The 18,583-nt window shown below is 42.3% G+C and overlaps 1 protein-coding gene across 3 annotated transcripts in view; it reads left to right on the top strand.

Moving 5' to 3' along the window:
- runx3 (RUNX family transcription factor 3) overlaps positions 1-4,303 on the top strand; it is a 48,853-nt gene extending 44,550 nt beyond the window's left edge. For all 3 annotated transcript variants that reach the window (XM_039786280.1, XM_039786277.1, XM_039786278.1), the window contains one exon: positions 1,075-4,303. In XM_039786280.1, coding sequence (XP_039642214.1) covers positions 1,075-1,556 — 482 coding nt within the window. In that variant the 3' untranslated portion in view covers positions 1,557-4,303. The remainder of the gene's footprint in view (positions 1-1,074) is intronic.
- Positions 4,304-18,583: the final 14,280 nt, after the last annotated feature.

Here is an 18,583-nt window from a genome sequence, read left to right as displayed (position 1 = left end):
ACTTGTCAGGCAAGACTTAATTCACACCTGAGAAATCGGCAGGAGGTTTACTAAACATTGCATAAAACTGATACAACACCTTCTACAGTAACTTCCTGTACATACTACAGCAGAACTACCAGGGTCCAAAACCAAATACTACAGTTAGATGGCAGCAGGCAGCGTTCAGAAGTCCTACCCGACTGCAGAACTGTGAATGGGTTCATATCCGAAGCTCAGGATGTAAGATCAGCCAATAATACTCCTGAGTTAGACGGGGCAATATGGTGTTTGAGTCAAGGAACTAAAAGATGGTGACAGTAGTGGCCCCTAATCTCAGAGAAGCAAACTGCCAAGTCAAACCCTCAAGCAAAATTGCTTTCCCCCTTTTGTCAGCTGAGTAAATTATAAAGTGTGCAGTGACATTGAAGTCCTAACGGCTAGGTTCACAGTGCTCTGTTACCTGTTAGATTACACTTAGCAGTTAACTCTGACAGGTCCTAGACTGTGATACATTTTAGCTTAGAGGATATTCACATGGAAAGCATTCTCTTTTTTCTCTTCCTTTCCTCTTTCCTTTACTTTTTCCTTTTCTGTCTCTCTGTCTGACTCCGATTGTGACCGTCTGCCTCTAACTATGATTTATGAGTAGCACAACAGCGCAACAAGCCGTCGGTGTTTATACAAAGCACCCCTCAGCACTGACAATGCCTCTTTTCATTGCTCTGAGAAAGACAGAATACAGTATGTTGCTCTCCTTTTGAAGGAGTGGTAGGAGGGCGGTGGCGAGGGGGCCTTTTCATAAATTCAGTCTTGCACATGGTGCTGTGGGAAGATGTGCTGTCAGTGCTTGATGATATTAAGCAAAAAAAAAATTCTCAGTTCATTACTTCCATGGACAGACATACAGTATCGTAAGAAATCTGAGCTCAGAATTGGGTGGTTTGGAGAGAGTTCTGGAGATGGGGGTCATTTTTTATAATAATAGAAAACGAGAAAATCTCTGAGCCCCTTGTTTTATAAATCACAACAGCAGTTTTCATTCGTGCCGAATGTTTGTTGACTCTTTCCATCTTTTTTCTTTTCTGCCAACAGGGACCCCAGATCTCTTCAACCAGAGGACCACCTTCCCGTCTCTGTCGCCGCTGACTGACCCTCGCTTCTCAGACCCCCGCATGCACTACCCTGGGGCCTTCCCCTACTCCACCAACACCTCCAGCACAGGCATCAGCGGCCTCAGCATGTCAGCCTCTTCTAGATACCACACCTACCTGCCACCACCTTACTCAAACAACCAAAGCCAGAACTTCCAGTCCAACTCCTACCTGTATTATGGCACAGGCTCTGGATCCTACCAGTTCTCCATGGTGGCGCCGGGGAACACCGGGGGTGAGCGCTCCCCCACCCGCCTGCTGTCCTGCTCGGGGGCCACGGGCACCGGAGGGACCAACAGCCTGATGAACCCGGGTCTGAACAACCAGAGCGAGGGCGTGGAGGCCGACGGCAGCCACAGCAACTCCCCCACTGCCATGAGCGCCTCAGGCCGTTTGGATGAGTCCGTCTGGAGGCCTTACTGACTGACAGACAGCTAGACAATCAGAAGCTGCAGGAGAAGTGAGGGAGGAAAAGTAAAAGAGGATGATGAACAAAAAAAGATGAACACTGAAAGCAAAAAAAAAAAAGAAGAAAAAAAGAGAAATGCTGCATGTTTGTCTTTAATTTCTCCAGCACTCGCTTTAAAGGCTTTCTCTGTTTTACCATCTCTCTCAAGACGTACGTGTATTTAGTAGTACATTTTGAGTAAACTCCTGCACTGTGCTAAATCATATACTCTTAAAAAGGACTATAAAAGCCATAGAAGTTGAGGTGTTCAGCTGAAGCTGTAAATAGACGTGAGGGTAAAACCAGGGAAGCCACAGTAATGTTTCAGGATCATTTGCCAGATACTCACGAAAAGACAAAAGAACAAAAGACAATGGAGGTATCAATCAGTACAGCTGATGAACTGAAAAAAAAAAACCAGAAAGACAATCATCAAACAGACTGTTCAGACTGATCCAACTCATTTGGTCGGTGAAGACCAGCAGTTGGACTGGCTGTTTGCTTCCCGAGTGACTTCGACATCCTTCCAGGCATGGCTGCACTGCTGTAGCAATCGGCCCTTTAAAGCTTTAAATTTCTGTAAAAGTTGAATATAGTGAAAATATTGTGTCAGTTATGAAAAAACCTTCAGTTGGATCCAGGGCTGTTACATATACTTATGCAGTACCTTATTGCCTAATTTATTATCCAAATGGACACAGCCTTTGGTGCTCCGGTATGCGTTGGATGTTTTCAACGCAATCGCTGCATCTTAAAAAGAAAAGCATTTTTTTTCTGTCAGAACTCACATGTTTAACAAATGAATTCTCTTCTGCTATGTCATCAGTGTATCGAGTTTCATCAGGACAATGGCTGATATTTTGAGGAATGTAAAAGACTAATGCAGAGGGGTGTTTATTGGTTTCTTTTTTTCTGCAGGAATATTTCAATCCTGTTGGCGCCTACTCTTTACATTTTCTTTACATTTCTTATCCAAGCCCTTTTATGGAAGAAAAAGACCCCTCCTATTCTAGTATTTTTTTACTGGATGATACGGTTTACTTTCAATATTTATTTGAGCCAAATTGTGAGGAAATGTACGCATATACACAAAATCTTTAAGCATTTCTCTCTTCCTTTCCTTTTTTTATATATATATATATACAGTATATATGCCTTATTTTGTTGTTAAGTATAAATTTGGAATTTGTGTAATATATTGCTACTAAATTATAAAAAAAAACAAACCTTTAATGTAATTATTTTGTCTTCCAATGAAGCTTTGATGCACTAAAAACCTTTATTCCTTATGAACCACGCCCGACAGATTCTGTTAGTGAGATGGTGTATCTAGAGCCGTAATCCTCTAAACAATTTCCAAATTGCCTTCCTGCGCTAAATAAGTCATTCGCTTAATTTTTGCACTATGTTTGAAATTTCATTTCTCTTTTTTTTTTTGGTTATGTATTTACAAATATCTGAAACTAAATATTAATTATTCCTTCACATGTATTTGCTACACACACTTAGTGTCCTTTTAAACAAATAATTTGCCAAGTAATTAATGATGTCATGATTAGACACACACACACACACACACACACACACACACACACACACACACACATTCCTGCAACACAGGTGTGTGTGCACATTCCCCCTGTCCAGAGGGCTTTTCCCCAGCAGTTACACATGTGAGCCCTATATCCCTGGGGGAGGAAGAGTGTGAGGATAAAGGGATAGAAGGTGGGGTCAGAGTGGAGTGGTATCTTCTTACCAACACCAAGGGCAGTTATGCAAAAAAGTAAAAAACCTTCCCTTGTTGTGCACAGGTCCCTTTGTTCTGTATAATCAGTGAGTGCTTTGAAGCCTTTATGGCCCAGGTTCTGTCTTTTTTTGGTCTAATTTAATGATCATCGGTGCCAGGGGCTCATGGCTCTGCCAATAATTCATACGCCTGCACAGATCTGAGTAGGAGCGGTGTAAAGACATTTACAGCAGGTATCAGGTGTCTAATATCTACTAGAAAAAGAGGGAAGCATCCATGACTCTGGAAGGGATTTAGTTGCTACAAAAGTGAGATTTAATTTCAAAAGTGAATAGTGATCCAAAAAGGCTTGCATTTGCAGCTCAGGTAAAAATATGATATGCAAGGTGTTTTGTAGATCTCACATAAAGACCCTCTGCCTTGTTCCTCTTTTTTTTTTTTAAATCAGTAATAATGTCTCATTCCTATCTCCCTTTGATTTAGAGGATATTTCCCTGCTCTCTCCTCTGGAGCTTTAATACAGTATTATTGGCAAAAATCATGCAGCTAGAGAAACCACATGTGTACTTTTATTTGTGTGGTTCCTTAAACAAAAACCAAAGATCTTCACAATTGCCTGTAATACTGTTAGGATGATAGGAAAGGATGTCTTGATTGATCCCTGATATCATTTTTTATGCAAAACTAGGAAGCCAAAAATGTGAGTTCTATTTTATTGTATATTGGATTCAAATGAACAATGTTACTTTTTTTTTTACAAGCCCCTTTTTCTTTTCATATACCAAAATGTTAATTCATCTTTGCTCCTTTCATTTCTCTTTATGCTCAAAGCATGTACATCTGAAACTGATATGTTAATTTAAGAATCCCATCTATGTATGTTATAATATCGTTAATGCTTCCATATTGAGTGCTTGTAAAGTTTGCGGATAATGTAGTTTTTAATCATTTTAATTAAAAAAACATGTGTCTCACTTTTGTCTTGAAAGCTGCTGTTTATTTAATAAAACATGACTTGTTGAAAAAAAAAAAAAATCAATTATTAAAAAGGAACTCCAGGAGAGAGTTATGACAACATAATATTTCTTTCAGCTTAACAAAGCCACCACCTGCCCTCTTGAGAAAAATCACACCCATGCTAGATTTAGGATCAGTATTTATTTGGACACATTCTATACCATTATTTGCTTTATATATGGGGGTGTTGAGAGTGAAAAGGGCACAGGGTATAATTCACCTACAGAAACCCAGACACCATCACATCAGCTGACAAATGAGCAGAGAAAAAAAAAGATCCATAAACGTTCATGAGACCCAATTTCATGCCAGCACATTCTGATCCAACAAATTCTGTTCTTCTTACTTGAGCCTCAGACAGTAAATGCCATACAGGCCACTGTCTCAATCTCATAACCCTGGCAGTTCATTGGCAGCTCGTTCCCAATAACTCCCTTTTAATAATTATCCTCGTTCTATTCCATTAGTGACACTCTCGCTGGCAACTACCCACACTTCTCAGGGGTTTGAAAATGCCTCAGCTGTCAACACAGCGGTACCCAGAGCATAAATGAAGCGGAGCTCAGGAATCCAACACCGCCCTGGCAGCCTCCATGTTAGCGCACGTCGGCAAGTTGTCACTTGTTAAAAACAATACAGGAGAAGCTTGGAATGTCGGCCGTCTTTTTTACCAGCTATGTGGTTGTTAATTTGTGCGGCGCTGATGGCATCTGTTTGGCCCATTTGAAGCAGAGCCACAAGATTAAACACTTGAGATGCTACCTTGTCGGGTGGTCTGATTTCAAGTGTCTCATGTGGTTAACCTGAAATACAATACCCACAGTTCCTCCCTCTTAAACTAATGCCACCTGTTGATGTACTATGAAAGGGCTTTCACTTCTAAATGCTTTGTTTTTCCATCTTCAAATTAGTCCCCCTTTTATTTTTTCCAGTTTATACACTCCTGTAGTGTATCTATACACGTTCCTCTTTTATCCTTTCTTCTTATTCACTTCTATCCTTTCTTTCCTTCTGTATGGCTTCTGCTGTGTCTGTGTCAAGCCTTCTATGGGGGCGGTGTTGGCAGAACAGCAAAGCCTCAGGACGCACACACGCAGTCTTGATACACACTGTATTCAATTAACTCTGCACACTCAAAGCATTTCCAAACACACACACACACAAGAAACTCCCTCACGCACAATCCCCTGCTGACAGGTCTCACACCACCCTCCACCCAGACAGCCGGAGCTCCACTTCACAGTGCGAGTGTGTGACAGATCTGCAGCGTCTCAAAACATTCCCAACTATTTCCTCCAGGTCTCATCACAGAGTTGCTCTCTGCGTCGCTCCCTGCTGATCCCCCACCGCTCAGGAAGCACAAAGAGAAGATGATAAGCTTTCAATTAGACTGGGCTCAGGGGAATTTTCCAGCTGTCTTCACACACACACACACACACACACACACACACACACACACACACTGTGAGACTCGACTCTCTTGTCCACATGTGGAGAGCAGAGGAGCCCTCATCTGGCTCCGTCTTTGTCATGGACGTACATGAGCCGAGCTGCTTTTTTCATCTCTCTCTCTGTTCCCGCTACACTGTTCTTCTTCCGAAAATTGAAACACTGCAGGAAAGAGGGGAAACGTTTGCCTGGATGAGGCTGCTTGTCTGGATGTAATTGTAGTCAAAAGGCATGATGAATTGCTTTATAAGACGACATAGAAAATTGCTTTTAAGTGGATGAAATATAAAGAGAACTGGAGGCATGATTGTGAACGTCACAGGAAAGAACCCCTAAAACAATGAGAATCATTGAGGAAAAAATACTTTGGCAAGTCAATCATGTGTTCTGGTGAACAGCACGTCTTTTGATTTTGGCTTGTAACAAAATCGAGCCTTGTCCTTCACACGAGTTTATCTTCGATTAATCAGAAAGACGAGAAAGATTAAAGCGCTATTTATAAATTTAAATGAGAGAGACAGAGGAAGAGGTGCAGGAGAAAAGCAGAAAGAGAGAGCGGAGAGAGGGAGTGTTTTGGAAAGAGCACAGAATCGTTTAAACCCTCTCATTTCTCATGGACACAGTATCCCGTGTCGCTTCTGCGGTACCTGCATACGAAACCCATTAGGCTCTATTCTGCAGCCGCTGACCTCTCCTCCCCCAAACCCGTGAGAAGGAGCGGGCTAGAACCGGCTTGGTTTGGGTGCCTGGTACACGACCAGAAGTCTATTTTCTAACCCGACTGGTGGTGGGAACAGAGGCTGCCGTCCAAAATCAGGATTCCCACAGATTGACCAAGAAACACAGGGGCCAGGGGCTAAGAAACCACGAGAGCTGTGATGCAACAGTTCTCACACTGATGACTAGTGCTGCCTCGCTGACAGGGAGCGGGATATGGAGGGAGAGACGAAGAAAGAGAGAGAAAGAGGGTTCTCCTGGTTCAGAGGGATCCCAGTAAAGGTAGTTTCTCATCCATGTCTGGTCTACAGAGACCGCTCTGTGTTACGATACACCAGGCAGCTCCCAGTTCCCACAGTGGAGCACCTCTCCACGGGGCCAGGACTCTGTTCCCGCTCAGACCCAGAGGATCACTGAAAGCCTACGAGAGGCACATGCAGAAACAGTCTCACTATCGGGGCGCTCTAGAGTGATGCCACCATAACTTTAAGGTCACCATCGTGTGTGAGAAAGAGTAGTTGTGCGATTACTAAATGTTTAGATTCTCGTCTGAAAACTCCTAAGTAAGAACTACTGTAAATTTAGGGATGTTTTATCAGCAGCACCGCAAGACCACTCTAAAAAGTTTAAGATTAACAGAAAAAATGATCAAATAGATTAATCAATTGACAGAGAACTAATTGGCAACTATTTTGATAATTAATTACCTGTCCAAATCATTTTTCAAGCAAGCATTCTCCCGTTCTTTAGCTTCTCTGCTGTTAGGATTTAAATTTTTTGTCTAATAGGAAGTTATGGGAATATCTCCAAGTTTTGGACTGTTTGAAGATGTTACCTTGATTTGAAGAAATGTCGATGGGCATTTTTCACTATTTTCTGACATTTTTTAGACCAATCAATAAATCCAATAATCAACTAAATATTAAATGAATATTAGAATATATGAAATATGAAAACAATTGTTAGTTGAAGCCATAAATATTAAGTTAAAATGTTGTTTTCCTTGAAAACAGTGATCATTTCTGAAAGGAATGTACCTTTACCTGTTTCAAGAAATGTCTTGAAATCATAATATAATTTATTTTTCAAAAACATTCAATAAACTCATTTCTATTTTTGGAAAATATTGCAATTAAGATTTTCAGACTTAATAGCTTGCACAATTGCACATTTATTTTTTATTATTATTATTATTATTATTATGCAGCAGCGATTTTCACAAGTGCCCTAAATGACTTGCAGTCATACAAAGAGTGCTGATAAGTAGAGGAGGGCAACACTCTAAACAATCTTCTGCTGAACTCTCAAGGCTGAGTCAATTCTTCCCCACTCATCTCGTCATAGGAAACCATGTAAATGAGTCAAAACCAGAAGGCCTTTATACATGTATATGCAGAAAGCCAACAGACCACTGCATGGTGGACCTGTGGCCCAGACCATGGTTAGAGGGAATTCTGGCTAAGACCACAGCAGCAAACTTTCATTTAGATGCCCTAATGGCTTGGATTAAGATTCTTGTTGTTGCATAATGCACACAGCTTTCTGTGTCTAACCAATCTGGCCTTCATTTCATTAGTAAGTTAAGGGAAAAAAAAGAACATTTAATACAGTATGAGGGGATGTGAAGTGACATGCTTTGCACAGATTAATTTAGACATTGCATTTGCACTTTACCAGTGAACCAAAATGTTTTTACTTGGAGAGTAGGGCAGCTTCCCAGAAACAATGCTCGTTGTTTCCCATACAGAATCATGAGAATTGACACAATCTTTTTTTCTGTCCTTTTTTTCTCACAGATAAAAATCAGAATAATGATCTGTACATGCGAACACTGCTTCCTCTATAAAACAGGAAATTAACACACACACATACACACACACACACACACACACACACACACACACACACACACACACACACACACACACACACACACACACACTCTGCCAGGCTCTCCCCCATTACGGTGTGGTCCTGAGTGTGTGTGTGTGTGGGGGGGGGAGAGAAGGGGAAACAGAGATCCCTGTGGACAAGGTCTCCGTTCACTTCCTGCTCAAGCAGGGGAACATGCTAAATAGGCGGTTCACACACGCACTTTCTATCTTTCTATCTCCCTTACTTTTTTCATCCGTGTGTACGCAAGTAGTTAGTAAAATGAGGACGATTGCTCAAGTCTGTTTTAGGCCACATGGGAACATGAGTGGTCACTAAAAGCTTGCATCGTCCCTTGCTTTCTTTCTTTTCTTGTTCCCACTCTCTACTTTGAAAGCAGCAAAGTCAGACAAGCGTATGCCTACAGTTGTTTGTTGCATAAGTTCTACTGTATGTCTCGGTCCTTGTAAAAGTAAATGTCATTCTGGGACTGACTGCCATCTCGATGACTAAGATCCTTTCACCAGTAAGGGCTCATGTGGCTGTAAAGAAATCAGTGAAAACCACTGAGGCACCACCAGACCTACAGCCTCCTCTGACCCATAAACAGCGACAACATTTTCCCCCTAATCCTCTCAAGTGGCACTAAACACAAGAAAAAAAAAGTATCTGTCATCATCTTTCCAGTATCATCACTCTTTCGGTAACAGTCAGTTAGAGTTGTACTGCTGTTGCTATTTTGGCACTTTGATCGTTAACATTGCTATCAAGATAATCAAAGCCGAGTATGAATTAATCAAGCTACTGCTGACACCCAATAGAGTGTCATGTATTGTTATTGTTAGACAGATGAGGTGACTGAAAGCCATTGCTTTAGTGTTTCTGTCTGTCTGTCTGTCTTTCTGTCTGTCTGGCAGTATTACGCACCCCTGTGTCTGGCTGTGGCTGCCCCGCAGGCCTCTACTAACCAGTTCCCATGGTTCCATGGTTCTACTATAGCGACTGTGGAGTTCCTCAGGGGACACCTCCCACTCACTGGTTTGTTTTCATCCTTAATGGGAGCTCATCTTACACTCTTTATGGTGTGTGCATGTGAAGTAGTTTGTGAAGTAACAGTTTGTGTGTGTGTGTTTTGTTTTTTTTCCCTTTTCTGTGCATATATATGTGTGTGAGTTTACACATAACACAATGTTGTACCTGTGTTGATCTACAGACACCAGACACCTTGATTTCCTCTCCTTTTGTTTTTGCCCATAAGGCAGAGAGGATGATGAAGGAGGAAAAATATCTTTTGAGTGTCTCGAGACGCCTGTTAGGGAGCATTCATTTTTAGGAATAATTGCTTTTAAGTGCTGAATTATAACAGCCAAATGGCCCGTGGAACAAAGAGGGCTTGTTGGGGGATGAAAAATGAAGCATTTACATCCAGGGCCTAGTAATGAGGGGGTTTTCCTGAGAGATGACAGCGAGGAGGAGGATCAGAGACAGACCGAGAGAGAGGTAAAACAAAGAGAATACATCAAATCAGGGGGTGGCAAATACAACACTGATCAAGACAAGCTTTTTGGCCCCAGACTGTGACAAATTGTGGCCAAAAGGATGCACAATACATACAAATACTTGATTCTCTCCCAGTTTGAAGCCTACAGGTGTTTGTACTTTATGAGAGGCCCTATACAGCACCTCAGCAGGGTCTGCAGCAGCAGAGCGAGCCAAGGAGGATTTTGGGCTCTGGGACGTCTTGGTGTATTCAGCCACATTATGAAGTGCGGCCTTCTGGCAGGCCACTCGCAGCAGGGCATGGCAGACCTGAACATAAACACAGTCAGTCCTTAAAAACCATCCATCAAAACAGGTCCACCAGGGAAGCAAAACCATCAATCTCACTCAGTGAGACGGACACAGAAACAGATTATTGAGGACACCGAAAGGAATCGTACAGTTTTTTGGTTGACGCTGATATTTTGTTTTTAGATGAAGAACATATTTATTACTTATACACAACAAAATATTTCTACTTCTGTTTTCAGAGAAGTGCCATTCTACTCTGCTTCACAGTCACACTGTATTTTGCCAAAGAGCGGCCCTGCAGTTTTCTTTTCGTGGTTTTTGGAAATGCCTCCACTTTTCCGGCCCTGCTCCAATTTTCTTTAAATACAACCGTAATTGGTTTGATTTCCTTCCTCCGGCATGGCGGTGAAGGGGGGGGGGCAGTGGTGGGAGCTAATGAGGGGCAGGCGAAGGGGACCCACCCCACAGCGGGCGATCTGCACGCTTGGGTGGCAATACAGTTTGGACTTCAGTGCCAGTACTACTATTCCTCCGTTTAAAGGCTGTTTATGGGCAGATCCTGGAAGCCAATCAGTGGAAACTGACATAAATCTGCACAGAAAAGCACACCAGGACACTCAACCACACAATATTCAGAAATCGAGCTTCTAATACCTGAATGTCTGAATTATGGCATACACATGTCATAACCCTCTCCCCCCCCACCACCACTAAACCAGAACTTTTCTCCTTTTGTCTCACACACATCTATCACACCCCTGCCAACAAATCTTGCGACATTATCACAAAGGCATTCCAGCCTCCAAATCAAAACCAGTCTCCTACAAAAAGTCTTTGTGATTTCTCTCACGGGCAGGCAGACACAGAGGAGTGTGAGTGTGCCGCTCATCAGGCAGGCTTGAGTAATCAAAAAGGAAATAAGACGTAGCGTCTGGGAGAGGCCAAGCAGGCCCCTACTGATCTGCAGCCAGCTCATTGTTCTGGCCTTCTATTGTTTCCTGCTTGGTTGGCAGACCAGAGAGCAGCCAGCCATAAGAAGCCAGTCTAGATCTGTCCTTGTCTCTAAGATATTCCTCAGGTGGCACTGATGGTGAAGGGGTAATCTTGGAAAATACCTGCCAACAAATGGACTGCTATAAGCATAGAATATACATGACACGGTGGTGAGGAAGCTTAGCGGGTGCCAAAGCATAATAACATTGTCTATTATTGCATAAAGTCAAATTGGATCTAGCTAACTACCAAGCAACTGAGATTGAAAACTAGAGATTTGTGGGGGAAAACTGTACTAAGCATTGAAAAGTCTCAGTCTGGTGTAGAGGAGGTGTTGATTTTTACTGTAGCCAGCGGCAACCCAGAGCGGACCTGTTATGGTGAGCCCAGGGCCAAACACAGCTTGTTAATATAGGATGGGGAGACAGTAGAGGAGTTTGTCTTCTTTATGATGGCTGGAAAAAAAACAGACACACTTCCAACCAAAGCAAGATTCTTGGGTGTATGTGGGCAGCAGAAACGTACCCAGGAGGCTTCCGTAGCGCTGATGCAGAGAGAACACAGGGACTCTTCCAAAAATGGCACAAGTGAACGCACGCACATACACACACAACGTGATGCCTTCCCGGCAAGCGACAGTCATCTCGGTGGAAAAATATGGTAACCGATGCATTAAAGCCCAGGATTTTGAGGGATTGCAGGGACACAGTGGCATTAAAGACAGACAGACCGGGGGGAAACACACCACACAATATCCAGAAAGCAGAAGAGTTTGTTGGGCAAAATGGGTCACCGCAAAAGCATTCACACACAGACTAGTGAAAAAGAATCAAAACTAATGTGATCCGCGCTCAGAAGGAAGTGTATATGTGCATGTATTTCAACGTATTTGGGCGTATGTGTCAACCCATACACATATTAGATATAATGCCAGTGTGTGCACCATCAAAGACAGAAGGACCCAATAATTACAGGGATTTGAAACAGTGTAGGCCACAGCAACTTTCTCTGCAAAAGAGAAGGACCATGCTCCTAACAAACAACTTTTATAAAAACAAGATGGCTTTAGGAGCAGAACAGAAAACAGCTTAACAACAAAAAAAACTCCCCAAAACCCAACAGACTCTGCCTTTCATGCTGGTCGAGGCCTGCGGTTCCGTTGCCATATAACACCAAACACACTGCACTTCTAACCCCGTTCCTATTGAGCCCCTTTCCCAGTATTGAGCCATAGGTCTCTCCTCGTTAAGTGAACCGTGCAAATGTTCAGAACTCCTGGCACTTCTTCACATGTCAGTGTGAGACGGGACTTTTACTGCACACAAGTCCAGGGACGCTGCAAGTTTACGGGGTGAGTGAGCCACAGCTTTCACTGCTCAATCGAAACAAATTCCCAAAAGACCAAAAGCTAATCCGGCTCAGGGCTAACCAAAAACAGCGTAGCCAAAGAAACTCTCAAAATCCCAGCAGTAAACCAGCCTTTTGGCCTTGTGATCTCGACTTGTGCGTTCCTGATGAGCTGACAGGCTGGAGAGGTAACACTGACTGTCTTATTAATGCTTAAAGCATTCTGACAGAGCCTTTTGTTACTTACTTAAACCACGCTGCCTGCAGCAAACTAATGGATGTCTAAAAGCCATTAGACTAGAGGGCTTAGCCAACACAAACCGTGCACACAGGCTATGAAGGAGCAGCTAAGGGCAATCAATAGATCTCCCCTCATTCTCCTCCTCCTATCCTCCTCCAGTGTTAAAGCTAAATGTCATAGCATCCTCTACGGCTGCTGGCGAGTAAAGGAGACACTTTTGTTTAGATCTGAGAGAAACCAGGGACGGAGGGCCAGCACCTGCAGCGTGGCCGCTTATGGCCATTAACCTCGGCAGCAAGTTTAATTGCCTTTTACTCTAGGCTTCTCTACTCAGTTGAACGCTTAGTCAGTTTTAAGATAGCACAGACAGGACAAAAGCCGAAATCAAAACAGAGAGGAGCTTTTCTGTCAGGAGGGGCACGTGAGTGTAGTCTTTGTCATTTCACCATGGCGACATGGCAGTGAGAAGCCATTTGGGGCGTTTCTCTTTCAACGGGCCTGGCCTCTGCAATGGCTGGCATGAAAAGAAAGTCAGTTAGCTGGAGACGGATGGCAGAACCAAAACTTCAAAGACCTCCTCTCTTTTCCCCTAGATGTGCTATATGGTTCTGAATGGGAACCTGCTAGTTCACTTTAGCACAAAGACAGACACACACACACACACACACAGAAATAATTGACCACATACCAGACAGATATTTGCAGCAGGCTTTGACACACTAACATAACATAAACTGCGAGGTAAATCTTCCTCTGTGTGGAGCTTAAGGTGGGGGCGTGGCTGCTGACAGAGCAAAGTCTTTTATGTCTAATAGTTTTTCCGTCACAGACAAAATAAAACAGGCCACTATTGTGTAGTCTTTTAAAGAGACTAAACAACCTGGACAAAGGCCCCTGGAGGCATTAAAATACCTGACGTCACAAGGTGTCTTTCAAGTACACAGCTGACAAGGACTCATAGTTGCCCTTTTTCTCTTCAAAACCACTTACTTTAAGACCCACATCTCTCCTAATCCCCCCCCACACACACACACACACACACACACACACACACACACACACACAAACACACACACACACACACACATCCTCCCTCATGCTTCCTGTGAAAAAGTGCTGACCATGTTAAGGAGATAAGAAAAAGAAAAAACAGGGAGAATAGTTCACCCTCTTTTAGCTCACTGGGGCTGAGTACCCTCTAGTGGTAATTATGATGAATGGCAATTCTCCTTCCTGATTTTTGTATCCTTGAACCCTCACTGTGCCTCTTTACCAGCCAACAGCCGCAGTTAACCGCAGCTCTGCCACAGGGTGTGACTGCAGGACCCAGATGGGGTGAGTGGCAAGCTTTTTGTGGGCCGCCCAAGGGGGGCCACCACAGTAGCCACCGAGCCCCGGAGAGAGAAAGCCACCCCACCACATTTTAATGGGGGCTAAAATAAACAATGTGAGCACACAAAACCCACCCTGACTGGTTGACTGCAGGCACTGGAGTATGGCAGATAAGCTGGGCTGTTACTTGGTTGTCTGGGAGTTGATGGGGTGGCTGATGCCACAATTAACTCCAATATGAACTCCACTTGTATGGCAACATTGGACCCTTACAAAACTCAAATAATGAGTGATTGTGTTTGTTGCAGAGGCAGTGTGCACCCAATGGAAGACTGGCTTTTAAGGAGGATACACACTGAGGGAACAGTCTGTAGAGGTTCCCTTTAATTGAAATTGACCACCTTTGAAACTGTGGTCAACTTCAATTAAAGGGTCAGTTCAACTAAATTACGAATTAACACATTTTCTCACTCACATGGGGTGGTATCTAGCCTTGCAGATACTGTAGTGTAGGTTTTCTTTGCCCAGGTTTGAGATATCAATCTGAGACTTCCGCGTCTACCCTGACACAAAGGAGGAGAGTGGAATTTTAAATATGCTGTTCAAAAAAAAAATCCTATACATCTACATGAAAGTATGTTTACTCCAGCACTGAATTGTAGATACTTTACTTGAGTTAAAATTGTATACTTGTTATAGATCAAACTGCCCAGCAGTATATAAAACTGTCAAAGCCTAAAAAGCTCTACCTGGATCCCCTACGACAATAACATTTTACATACACACTTTATCATTAGTAAGAATAAACCAATAACATAACATGTATGACTCTCACAGAAGTCATTTCCTGTATTATGAGTATTTACCTCTATTTGTGTACATTTTGCGTACACTAAATATCTTGATATAAGTCACTTTTTAAATGTAGGACTTTTACTTGTGATAGTGTAGCTTCACAGTGTGGTTTTTCTACTAAATTAAGTAAAAGATCTGAAGATTTTCTCCACCACTGATGTTTACAGTTCTGTGGACTGCGCAGAGTATCAAGGGACAGTGTTCATGGAAAGATAAATTAGCTTTTGAGGTTAGCACCACTAACAACATTTTTGTCACGTGCATTGTTTAGGAGTGGCAGCAGACATCTCAGAGTCTACAACTATACTTGAGAAAATATGTTTGTAATATAGGTGAACTGAACCTTTAATACACCTCTAATAACGCGTTCACCATGTATTCTAGTCTTGGCACTGGATAGTTTGCCAAACTATTGAGATTCATTGCATTTGAACGCACCAAATATATAGGAATATTCTCGAGTTTCATGCTTTCCTCCAGTGTGCCACTCTGCATCACTCTTAGCATATTGATGTGTTTTTCAGAGGCCTATTTATTAGTAACCATATGCCTGGTTTGACTACCAGACAAAACCCCCTGTGTGGCTGCCAAAAAATACTTACAAGATGATGGGTCAATGACAGCTTGTACGAGTTGAAGTTTGGCAAGAAAAACGCACCTTTTTGGAACATCGACACAGGACTCGTCGCTCTTGCTAACCAGTCGCAGACGACGAGTATTTAAAAAGGTCGCGAGCTGATGGCGCCAACATATTTTCTGAATAAAAGCCAACATTACTGTAGATGTAAGGAGCAGTGAAGAGAATGGAAGGCATTATGGGGGTGGTGAGGTCTACAGTGAGTACTGTAGTATTCTGACAGAAATGCCTACTTCAGCGCTAGCCAAAAACAACAACAACACACCGTGTGGTCTGGCCATACTGGCAACCGCCGTGTTTTCACTTCTGCTGCGTGGCTCTGATTGGTTTCATTAGCTGTGCTAACATACCCAGTGATTCACACCTGTTGACACATAACAGTATTTTTTGAATATTAACAAGCTACTGTGGTGAGCAGCCATGTAGGCAATTACAGTGGTGTCATATCAATTCTTTTAAAATCTTTCATAAACCTTTCTTATTAGCTATAATTATTAGTTCTCATTGCAGGGAAAGCACAGGTGCAACCCTAACATTTAATACGGGTTGGTTCCATTTAAATGTGCCAGTACCCTGCCGCTGAGCCAGAATGTACAATACCAAAACTCTTACACTGGCACACCTGAGTGGAAAACAGCCATTAATTAGTTAATTTACAAGTCACCCAAGTGAAACTGTTTTACACTGTGTTTAGACAGCTAGAAACTTTTTATTTTAGCTTGAAGGCGTGCCATGAAGCACACGCTTGGCATCTGGCTGCTTGACATAACAAATATGTTTCCTAATTTTAATTTCAATTAGCTGAACGCTGTAACTGCAAAAAAAAAAAAAAAAGGAAATGAATGTGTACCTGCCCACATAATCATCATTATGGTAATCACCATATAGTACCAGTGCTTTAGCGTCCCTTATAGGCCTTTGGTTCCTAACATGGGGGCTGGGACCCCACATGCTGTCACAAGATAAATCTGAGGGGTCATGCGATGATGAGCAAGATAGAAGAGCAGAAACAAACAAAATTGTATTCGTTTTTTTTCAGTTTTCTTAATATTGTGTTTTTTCTTGTTAACTACTGAATACAAATATATCCTATAGGTCTCTAAGCATTTTTCAAATAAAACTCTTTCTTTGATCTGGTCATAATCTATGAACCAATGTGACTGGAGACATGGGTCACAAGTGAACTCTGCTTTATTATAATGGGCCACACAAAGGTTGAGAACCGCCTTAGGCTAATTCTTTTAGCCATCAATAACTTATTTTTATGATATATTTATCATAAAGACAATGTAAGATTTGTGTATGTGCACACCTACTTGATAGTATTGTTTGTAGCCTCCTGTCTGCCACCTTATACAACCATTATAAAACCCAGCCTAAAGGCAACTTGTAGCCTATATCTTAAACTGATAATGGCAGCCCTTGCATGTTTGCCACAGTGAACTTTGAAAACTGGCAAACTGGCAGTAAAAATAAAATTTTCTTTAATTTAGCTGTCACTATAGAATGTTAGATAATGTCAATGACAAGAATATTATGGGCAAGGGGCGACCTCTAGCTCACCCAGTTAGAGCGTGCGTCCCATGTAAGCTGAGTCCTTTGCAGCGGCTCGGGTTTGAATCCGACCTGCGGCCCTTTGTTGCGTGTCATCCCCCATCTCTCTCCCACCTTTCCTGTCTATCCACTGTCACTTCCAAAAAATAAAGGGAAAAGCCCCAAAAAAGAATTAAAAAAAAAAGAATATTATAGGCAAATTAAAAAAATAAAACATTTCTAACAACAATAATTATAATTTTAAATTGTGAGAATCCCAATATTCTTGCAGCCATGGATTTTCTACATATAGGCCTGTGTGCTGTCAATCAGCAGCGTTAACCAAATACAAAGGAACCTATGTAACCACATCAAATGTCAGGTGCACAGAGTCCATATGCAAAGAAGGGTTTTCACACATTGTAGGCCCAAAGCCCAGTTGGGATATCACTGTGTACCCTTGAGCGAGCTACTTTACCAGTGTAAATATTTAGCCAGCTGCATAAATGGTTGTTGTGTAAAACTGGCACTGCAGAGAAAGAGTCAGTGCCAAACAGAAAAAAAGGCTCTGCAGAGCATGTTGACTAGTGAAAAATACACAGCTGATTGATTTACCTGTTAAAGTAAAAGCATGTATATCAAGGAAGGGTAAAGTTTCACATTTTTTTCTCATCCTAACAAAGAAAAATCCAAAGAAACACACATCTGTAACCAGCTTAGCTGACTTGTTGGCTCCCTCTCATGGTGTGTATTATAGCCCTGTCAACATGTTGGAGAATAACAATACTCACCTTCATTACCCAATTACACTAATACACTCATCATGCTTGTAATGAGTGTGTGGTCTGAATGATAGCCAGCCTTGTTGTGTCTTCTCTTACCTCACACTGACGCACGCACACACACACACACACAGACACGTCTGTTTACTTATGGGTATATTTTCCTCCCTGTGAATTACAAGTGGAGAACGTGTCTCAGTGTTCACCAGTAAAGGAGTAGAGAATGTCTGGGGCTGAAACATGACACTTTAATGATCTGGAGAGCATCCAAAGACTGTACGCCCACACACCTTATTTTTTTATTTTTTTTTTTTCAATCTCTTGCGAAACTTTTGCTGCAATCAGCTCTGCAGAATAGACTTGTTTGTGCTTCAGAACAGTAGGGAATTGGCTGGAAAACACTATCAAGCTGACAGCCAGAGGGTGTCTTCATGGGGAGGTGGCGCCCACAGTGGCTGGACACCCACGTGAGACATTCTTCGGCGAGGGAGAGAGCTGTAAACAAACGTGCTCTGGCGCAGGGGTTCCCAAACATTTCTGTATTTCTGTATCAGTAATTTGAGAGATTAACAACAGAGAGACGCAATATGACATGTTTTTAATAAGGATGATACAGCACAGGAATGCAAAGCTTCCCCAAAACATTAATTTATCAATTGATTTTAAATAATGGCAATTATTTTCCTGTT

Source organism: Perca fluviatilis, chromosome 20, assembly GCF_010015445.1.
Source record: "Perca fluviatilis chromosome 20, GENO_Pfluv_1.0, whole genome shotgun sequence".
NCBI lineage: Eukaryota > Metazoa > Chordata > Actinopteri > Perciformes > Percidae > Perca > Perca fluviatilis.
The sequence above is the reverse complement of the archived record's forward strand: the minus strand, read 5'-3'. Positions and strand labels throughout refer to the sequence as shown.